Source organism: Populus alba, chromosome 17, assembly GCF_005239225.2.
Source record: "Populus alba chromosome 17, ASM523922v2, whole genome shotgun sequence".
Taxonomy (NCBI): Eukaryota; Viridiplantae; Streptophyta; class Magnoliopsida; order Malpighiales; family Salicaceae; genus Populus; species Populus alba.
This window is the reverse complement of record NC_133300.1, coordinates 19,690,383-19,700,006: the sequence shown is the minus strand read 5'-3', so window position 1 is coordinate 19,700,006 and position 9,624 is coordinate 19,690,383. Positions and strand designations below refer to the sequence as shown.

The window sequence follows — 9,624 nt, the reverse complement described above, 5'->3', positions numbered from 1 at the left end:
TTGAAGGGCGTGAAGGAAACCAGAGATGGCATGGATGAATAAGACATTCATCCATGAATTCATAGGTCTAAGTTGATTGCTTACCTCGATATCACATTTCCCACTGCAATTATCAATTTACACGTGGTTAATAAATTCATTTTGTTACAGGAAAATTAATGAAAATTTATTCATGTCCCACTGAATTTTTATGTTATTAATTAAATTTTATTTTCATAGAGTAGTTAAAAACAATATCTAGGGCTTAACTTTTGAGGAGGCTAGCTATAACTACCTATATATATAGTCTAGATAAAGAATAATAAAGTAAATCAAATTGTATCAATACGAGAACCAGCTAGGTTCTGAGAAAACCCTAGTAAACAAAAAGGTTTTAATCTATGAACAGCCATGATTATGGGATGCCAAAGCTTGATCCACAACAGTTATATGGAGCCCTAACAGGCCGGCAAACGAGTAATTAAAACATTGACCATATAAATTCCAATTAAACATTCAATTACAAGAGTCTCACAGTCAAAACTTTTGATAAAAAAAAAGTTTTAGGCTTTCTGCCAGGTTTTTAGGTGGTGTGTTTTTATGGTCGGCAGCAATTATGCTCTTAAAACAATATGCAGTGCTTGGTTGCCAACCAACAAAAATAAAAATGCCATGGATAACTTTAAAAGAATTTAGCTTAACTGGTTATGTTTTGTGAGTACTTTTTAAATATTATTAGTTTGAGTTACATAAATTTTAAAGTTATTGGAGGTTTATTATGGTCGTTAACTTTATAAAATTATAGAATTAATTGAGATATGTACAAATTAATTCCGAACAACCACAAATTAATAATAAAGAAACAGCTAAGGACATTGAGACGGAGGTAAAAAATATTTTTCAAAACTCCAGTTATTGAATACAAATATCAAGAGATATTTGTAGTTTTCGAGGGACATAAAATATATTAAAATATAATTACTTTTTTTAAATATATATATGAAAAAAATGCTATATTTACATTATTTAAAAACTATATATCAATTTAATTCTTCTAAATAGCTTTTACTCTTGAAAATGCTCTCAGAAAGGGATGGTGTATCCCACTAATCAAATGCTTTTTAATTTTTAATTTAGTCTTTTCTCCTGCATTCAAATTTCAATTTAGTTCTTGTTTTATTTTTGTATTTAAAATATTTTTTTAAAAAATTAAATTAAATTTATTTTTTCTTTTGCTTTCAAGGTATTTTTTTTTATTTTCAGATCATTTTAATACGTTGATATTAAAAATAATTTTAAAAAATTTTTAAAATATTATTTTAATATATTTTTCAAATAAAAAACACTTTAAAAAAAAAATAACACAACCATACTCCCGAACAAATACTTTCACCATAAATCTCCAACTCACAACTGACCAAGGAAGTATTAAGTCAGCCAAGAAACCGCCATTAAAACCCTGCATCAATAAAAACCACCACCATCATCACTTTTACAAAGCACATAGCAAATCCAAATTACAGAAAAAATAATTGGTGGTGCCAATGGATTTGAACTGGCTACCACCACCAACTCCAAATAACTTTTTGTTATGGTATTATTAAATAATTTTGCACATAAGAGGGACTAATTAGTTAGGTTCAATCAATCAATCGTAGTAACTCATGAGTAATTTAAATTGAACCGAAAAATAATTTAAACTGATAAAAACTAACGTACATGATTTTTCAGTAAAAAGAATTGATTTAAATGAATCCAATGACACGAGATATTTTCCAAATGAATCTCTGGGTTGACAAGTATGACAAAGGAGACTTGTTTGATTGATTTAGCACAGCTGTTCGAGGACCCTCCAGCATTGTCTGATTTCCATGAAAGAAAGTTGAGCACCAATGGCAGTATCATTCTATATCTAACTAATTTGATCCAATGTAATCATTCTTGCTTTGACAAAAACAAAACGTGTTGGAAAATGTTATTGCTAGTTGATATATAGATATATATATTGCCATATTTGACTGAGACAAATTAAGGGTTCATTTTCCTTTCAACATAAAGACATTTATTGGAAGAAAATTTAATTTAATGAATTATTTAAAATAAATAAATATAAATTAAATTTGAAAAAAAAATGAAAGGTTGCTTTGAAAATATACAGGGAAAGTTCTGATATCAAATAAAAAAAAAAAGGAAAAAAAGGAAGAAGAAAAAAATTATTGATACAAAACCTAATATATTTTAGCCAAACACACATTATTTATAAATGGAAGAGATACCGTGTGAATTAATATGTCATTGCTGATTTTCATCTATAATCCACTTTTAAAAATTAAATAATATTTTATATATATTAAAATACTAAATTATTTTTTATTAAACTCGATAATAACAAAAAAAAAAACCATATTTGAAAAGAAAAAAAAAAATCCCTTTACCCCAAGTTGAAGACAATTTGACTTTAAATTCATTATGGTTATTTTACTGTGCACTCAAAATCGAAAAACTAAAAGTACCTCTGCCCACCAGTTCATTAATTATTTATTTAAAAAGGGTATATTAATTATTTTACTGTATATATAAAAAGCAAAGAGTCAATTATACCCTCACATCCAAGGATAAATGTGTTTTGTCGATAAAAGTAACCAATAAATAAAAAAGGTTATCCTTTTAGTTTCTTTTGATCCTAGCAACTTGACCCACAGAAGAACATCCACTAGCCAACTGGGGACAATCTTTAATCAAAGCTTGGCGGGACTTGAAGAAGAAATCTAGCTATGGAACCCCATTATATGCAGAAAGCCATTCTCTACCATTCATAAACCACCTGCTATTCACCAGCTCGACGCGCACAATGGGTGATAACTTTTCTCCAATTTGCAGCACATAAATTCTAACACCATTAGCTTAATCTTCGGGACTTGACAAGGAACTTGGCCAGGGATGGAATTTGGCTGGCATACTAGCTTCCTAAACCACCCAGGTGATGAAACAGAAGAGGATAAATGATGAAATTCGCAAAATTATGAGGAACAAGCAATTGAAGATGACATTGATGCCATCCTGCAGATAAAAGATGGTCACAAAATGATCTGGATCTTTAATTTCTTTCTATAGCCAAGTGTGAAACAACTTTGAAGGCTCGAATGTCTGAACTAACATTGATTCCCTTTCTTAAAGATGACTTGCTCGGATAAAGAAAGCCAACACAGCCTTGTATCGTCTAGCAGAGTAATATGGAAAAAAAAAGCAGGCCACCGAGAGATCAACATGGTTGCAGGATATAGGATGGAAAAGGCCCAGCCAAACTTTTCTTAAATATATATATATATAGGTACAGAATAATAGATTTTTAATCGACAAAAACTGGAGTTACGTATCGCATCAAGTAACAACAGCTTAAACTTCCTTGGATCTAAGATATAAAACAACATTGTCTAAATCAACAAACAAAATCAGACACTGCGCAAAAAAGTTACGGATCGTTGGAGCTCAGGATCGCTCCTTGGACTTCTTAGTTCCCCTGCAAACAAACAACAAAGGGAGCAGTTAACATATTGTGTTAAAACAAGAATATTTAAGTCACAGTATATACTATTGTAACATGTATACTCACTCTGTTGCTTGAGAAGTAGCAGGAGGAGCAGCTACTGGTTTTTCGGTCACAGGGCCCTGTAAGAAATCACAATGAACAACATGAACATCCCATTTTATACGAAACTACCTGGTATCTATGCTAAACTTTGGCTAAACGCAGACTTGGTCCAATCTCATATGACACAGAGTACCATTAAAGCCCTGTTCTGTGGCTGTAAGGACATCCAGGCACCAAACTGACGTGGTTCGAAGGGCAAGGACAGAAGGTCTAAAGTTTCATCTTACACAATTTACAACGTGGGAGAGTTGCCAATGCTAATCTCTATTTTGCAGCCTGAGCCTTATTCCATGTCAATCTCCGAAATGAGTTGACAACTATGACCAAAGGTCCTTGATTGTTTAGCACCTATACCAGGACCTTCCAGTATTTTCTGATTTCCACCTAAGAAAGTCTAGCACCAATGCCATTATCATTCTATATCTAACTATTGGATTCAATGTAAACTTGCTTTGACAAAAAACAAATTGTGTTGGGAAACGTTATTGCTAGTTGAGATATATAATTGCCATCTCTGACAGAGACAAATCAAGGGTTCATTTTCCTTTCAACATAAAGGCATTGCCTTGTATGTCTTTGGAAAAATCCCATGCCACCAAATGAACAGCGGTGGTGGTGACTCTTGTGATCATATTTTTTGAACATCCGGTTGGAGGCCATGAGAGATGTTCTATTGGTGCCTCTGAATTGGAAGGAATTCAAAAGACAAAGGAGAAATGATCTCAGAAGAATATCACCTCAATATTCAAAGAAAGTACAGCTTGTTAAACACAAAACATAAACACACTAAAGATGGATGAACATGGAAAATTAAGGAAAGCAAAACCACAAGATAAGTAAATAACAGACAAGGACTTTCCTCGAAGAAGACTGATTCCGAATGAAATTGTGCACCCCATAAGCCCTATCAAAGGCAAGAGCCCATATTTCCTGCACATAAAAAGGGAAATCATTACCATTACAGTGTTGCGGCCTGACACTAATTTAATCCTACACATGGGGAGGTCTAGAGTGTCAGCATCGTCCCAAAGCCGATGCTGGTTAGATCATTGGTTAAAAGGTATCACCAACGTCAAATCCAATGCTGTTAAAGGCATGATGCAGGCAACGTAGCAATCCCATATATGTGACATGTTGGTATAAAATTCATCAGAATATGCGCACGTGCATTGATGGACTGAAATTGATCGGTTAATAACTTATGCGAATCTTGAATGTGACCTACCGATGCGATTTTCACATATTTATGCTTAGGAGTTAGGCACATATGACTGGAATTGATTAAAAAAATTTATACTTTTATCTAAATTTTCGATCAAGAAAGAACAAGTAATCGCTGAGAGCAAGAGAGAAAGGGAACAAACCCAATAGTGAGACGCTTTTTAGGGTCCCCAGTGGCATAGCCAGTGAAATAGAAAAACCGAGTGACAGTATAAATGGATCCAAGAGCAACACAAGCACAAGGATGCCTTATCCCTCCTAACACCATCAGCAAAAAGAACACTGGCATCAGTTCCAGGGAATTCTGATGTCCTCTCTGCACCACAGAACCAAAAAAAGAAAAGAAGAGAGGTTAAAATCCAAATTTCAGGAAACAGAAACAAGAAAAGAAAAGTAAGGGCAAGAGGACCTGAACACAGTTGAAGAGTTTGGCATCTTTGTTTTCTGATTCGATAGCATAAAGGGTTGGATAAGGGACGTTGTATTTCTTGCGAGCTTTGCCAACCTGGAATCCCATCCAGAAATTGAGAAAGCAATAAGCAACAAGAACAAAAGCTACATTGCCAAATCCTCTAGGGAACATTTCTACTCCTGCCATGATGTCTGGTTTTGGAACTGAAAGAAACGGAACCCACTTCTCTTATACTCTAGTTCTGAGCTGTCGAGGTTGACTTTTTGAGGTTGTGTTTGTGCCTTCGCGGGTTTTTCTGAACTGTTCCTGCCCTTTTCTTCTAGGGAAGCCCACAAGAATAAGCCACGCCATCATAATCTTTTTGAATAATTTGTCAAAACAGTTAACAGGCCAGTTCTGTCCTGGTTTCGAAGCTGTCAAACCCCTTTTGTCAAGCACATTGTTTTAAATCCCAAGTGTTTTCACTTTTTATATAATTTTTTTAATCCGAGGTTTGTTTCTTTCTCGAATTTTGCATGTTTATCTAGAACTTTGTTTTAGAAAAAAAATCACAGTAACCTTCTCTTTCATCCCTTTCTAATTTAAAACCAGGTGGTATTTTCACCAAATCGTAAACTAAACTCACCTTCCAATGGATTAAAGGCAGATAATTCATAGAATTCGTAAAAGATGGTATTCTAAAGACTTGATCCTAGCAACTTGACCCACAGAGAACATCCACTAGCCAACAGGGACATCGTCAAGGACTAATCAATCAAAGCTTGGCGGCACTCTACAGTACGATCGTTACTGATATGCTTTAAAAATATGTTCTAGTATACAAAAACATTAAATATTGAATAAATATATTTTTTTAGACTGGTGACTTGATGTTAAAAATAAAGAAAGTTGAAAAAAAATTATATTAACATATTTTAAAGCAAAAATAACTCTTGCACCCACTGTACAAATCATGCAGGAAGTCTGCCTAAGGAACCCCGTTACATACAAAAGCCATTAGAAAACAGCATGCTGTCCACCAGCTCGCCGTAGGATGGCTGATAACTTTTCTCCAAGTGGGAGTGCAAATTTTAACATCATTAGTGTAATTTTCACGACATGACACGAAACTTGGCCAGAAATGAAATTGACCTGACATACGATCTTTCTGAACCGTCTAGGTCAGGAAACAAAAGAGGAGAAAGGATGAACCTGGCAAAACCATTAGGAACAAGCAATTGCAGATAACATTGATGCCATCTGATAGACAGAAGACCGTAACAAAAATAATCTGGATAAGTTTGTTTGCGTGGTTGCTTCCCACATCAAAACAAATATTTAGTTATATTAGAAATATAATTTATTTTTGATGGGCTCACTACAAATCATGTTCAAAACATAGGATATGCCGAAACAGCTGCTTTTCTTTTTTACTGTTTAGTATTGTAGTGAATAATACAAGTGAATTACATTGTTTACTTCAAACAATGAATAATATAAGTAAAGTTTAATTTCCTCAGATTCACATGTACTGTCATATGAATAATATTTTTTTTTTCAAAAAACTAGTGTACAATACATTAAATTTACTCGCAGTGTAATATCAATTTTATTTATGATAATATTTTATTTAATTTTATTGCATGCTAAAAAAAATTATAAAAACTATAGTTTTTGTCAAATTAATTTTATACATAATGAAATTGATTTAATAGAATAATAATAAAAATTTTATTTCCATAACCAGGTGCGAAAACTACGAAGACTCAAAAATCTAAGCTACATTGATACAATTTCTCAAAGATCGATGAGCACACAACCTCCTCGGAGCGAGAAAGCCAAAGAATGTATGCTCATCAAGTAAACTTAATTTGAAGAAAGAAACATAAAAAATAAAATTCATGCTCCAAGTAACAGCCACACCTAGAATTTTTATCTATCTCGTTCTTCAAAGAAAAGCTGTAGAAATAACGAATAACATTAATTACTCTTTTGGCATCATAAAATTACTCAAGAGCCAACAGAGCCTTGTATCATCTAAGAAGATAATAAGGATAAAAAATACATGCCACGGAGCTCAACATGGTTGCAGAATATAGGATTTTAATAGCTCTTGAAAGAAAAAAAATATATTGATAGGAAGAGGCTCAGCAGAAATAACAAACATCAAAACCGTGGTAAGAACAAAATAATAGATTTTTAATCGACAAAAACTGGTGTTACATATCGCATCAAGTACCAACAGCTTAAACTTCCTTCGATCTAAGATATAAAACAACATTGTCTAAAGCAACAAACAAAATCAGACACTAAGCAAAAAGTTACAAATCGCTGGAGCTCAGGATCACTTCTTGGACTTCTTAGTTCCCCTGCAAACAAAACAACATATGGAACAGTTAACATATTGGATTAAAACAAGAATATTTAATCAAAGACTCAGAAGTATATACTATTGTAATATATATACTCACTCTGTTGGTTGAGAAGCAGCAGGTGGTGCAGCTACTGGTTTTTCAGCCCCGGGTCCCTGTAAATAATTACAATGAACAACATCAGCATCCCATTTTATACAAAATTTCCTGACATCTATGTTAAACTCTGGCTAAAAGCATACTTAGACCAATCTAATATAACACAGTATTATTAAAGTCCTGTTCTGTGACTGTAAGGACATCCACGTGCCACACCAAGCTTGAGGCACACGCCAAATTGACATGGACATGAAAGACAAGGACAGAAGGTCAAAAGTTTATACACAATTTGCAACACCTACTAGGTAATTTATAGTTTTAGATGCCGGTTGATAGTTGATAATAATTGCTTTTCATTGTGTTTTTTTCTTGAAAATACATCAAAATAATGTTTTTTTTTTTTGAAAAAAAATTCATTTTTGATACAAGAACATCAAAACAATCTGAAAATACAATTTTTTTTTTCAAAAACAATTTAAAACACAGAGCTCATCATTACTGAAACATGATTGATGAGCCGAGCAATTCCACATCATCAACCAACAACAATCAGCTTTTCAAATAAATAATTCAACAATGAAGTGTTCATTAGCAGCAAGCGACGACAAATCTTACCATGGCCAAACGTTCTTCCCTCCTGGCAAATTTCCTCTCCCTGCTAGCCTTGTTCTTTGCCCTCTTGGCCTCAAATTGGTCAGCCAGGGTCTTTTCCCTAGCTTTCTCAGCCTTTGATTTGTGGATGCTCTCCATTAGAACCCTCTTGTTCTTGAACACATTACCCTTCACCTTCATGTACATGTCATGGTACATATGCCTGTCAATCTTTTTAGACTCACGATACTTGCGGAGCAGACGCCTTAGAACACGCATCCTCCTCATCCAGAGAACCTTTGTTGGCAGCCTAGCTTCCCTGGTACCCTTGCGCTTACCTAGAGTGGTTCAAACAGCTTGAAATTTAACGCATTCTAGGACATAAGCAAAATTACATGGAATTAACAACCAGTTCATCCAATTACTCTTGCAAACACAAAAACAAAAGTGCCCGAGCACAAGTAAACTTGAAAATCGTTCATTCGTAAAATATAGTAATATACCATAGCCAGAGTGTCGTCCCTTCCTCTTTGCTTCATTCATTCGTCGAGCACGAGACCGAGAGTGAATCTTGGTTGGCTTCCTGATAATGAAGCCATCCTTGACAAGCTTCCTTATGTTCTGGCCTGTATTATTGCAAATAACATCAACACAAAATAAATCACTACAACAAAAAAATCAGTTCCTAACAAATTTTCGACAAATATTTTCTTTCTATTTTTATTTTTCTTTCTAACAAAATTCCATTTCATAAGAACATCAAAACAGAACTTAACAGAAACACAAAACTAATTATCAAAACTTAAACTTCAATACCTTCATTTACTATAACTAAAATAAACCAGGACAATTGATATATACTTCAACTTCCATAAGAAAATAGCTTGGAACTATTTTTGTTTTTGTTTTTTTTGCATAAAAGGGTCCTCAAACACACAAACAACTGACAGCCTTGCATTTCAATTTCATAAAAAAATTTAATAAAACCCCCCAAAAGAATTTGCTAAGTTTATATTAAATTTACAACTCATTTTAACATATCATGAAAAAAAAAAAAACACAAACCCACTAAAAACTAAGCAAAATCCAGCAAGAAAAGAACAGAAAAACAAGACGAAATGATAACAGAGAGAAAGGTTATTGTTTTGATTACGTGAATTTGCCATGGAGATCTCATTGCCTTCATTAGGGTCAAGCCAAACTTTGCCTTTGCCACACTTTAGGACACTAGCAGCAAGCCGCTTTTGGAGTTTGAGGGAAACCATCTCCGCGTCTTCTTCGAGAGCTGTTGAAGCTGTGGCAGAGCGGATGAGGGCAGC

At 33.8% G+C, this 9,624-nt stretch overlaps 2 protein-coding genes across 2 annotated transcripts; both read right to left on the bottom strand.

The window, feature by feature from the left end:
- Positions 1-3,258: 3,258 nt before the first annotated feature.
- LOC118046669 (uncharacterized) lies at positions 3,259-5,547 on the bottom strand. Its single transcript, XM_073405742.1, has 5 exons — positions 5,262-5,547; positions 4,996-5,168; positions 4,493-4,561; positions 3,593-3,650; positions 3,259-3,499 (listed from the first exon to the last, which is right to left on the bottom strand). The coding sequence occupies exons 1-5, from the start codon at positions 5,448-5,450 to the stop codon at positions 3,491-3,493; spliced, it is 498 nt and encodes a 165-aa protein (XP_073261843.1). The 5' UTR covers positions 5,451-5,547; the 3' UTR covers positions 3,259-3,490.
- A 1,874-nt stretch (positions 5,548-7,421) lies between these two features.
- On the bottom strand, positions 7,422-9,624 carry LOC118046668 (large ribosomal subunit protein eL19y). Its single transcript, XM_035055639.2, has 5 exons — positions 9,459-9,624; positions 8,809-8,931; positions 8,330-8,643; positions 7,715-7,770; positions 7,422-7,612 (listed from the first exon to the last, which is right to left on the bottom strand). Exons 1-5 carry the CDS (start codon positions 9,568-9,570, stop codon positions 7,588-7,590), a joined length of 630 nt encoding a protein of 209 aa, XP_034911530.1. The 5' UTR covers positions 9,571-9,624; the 3' UTR covers positions 7,422-7,587.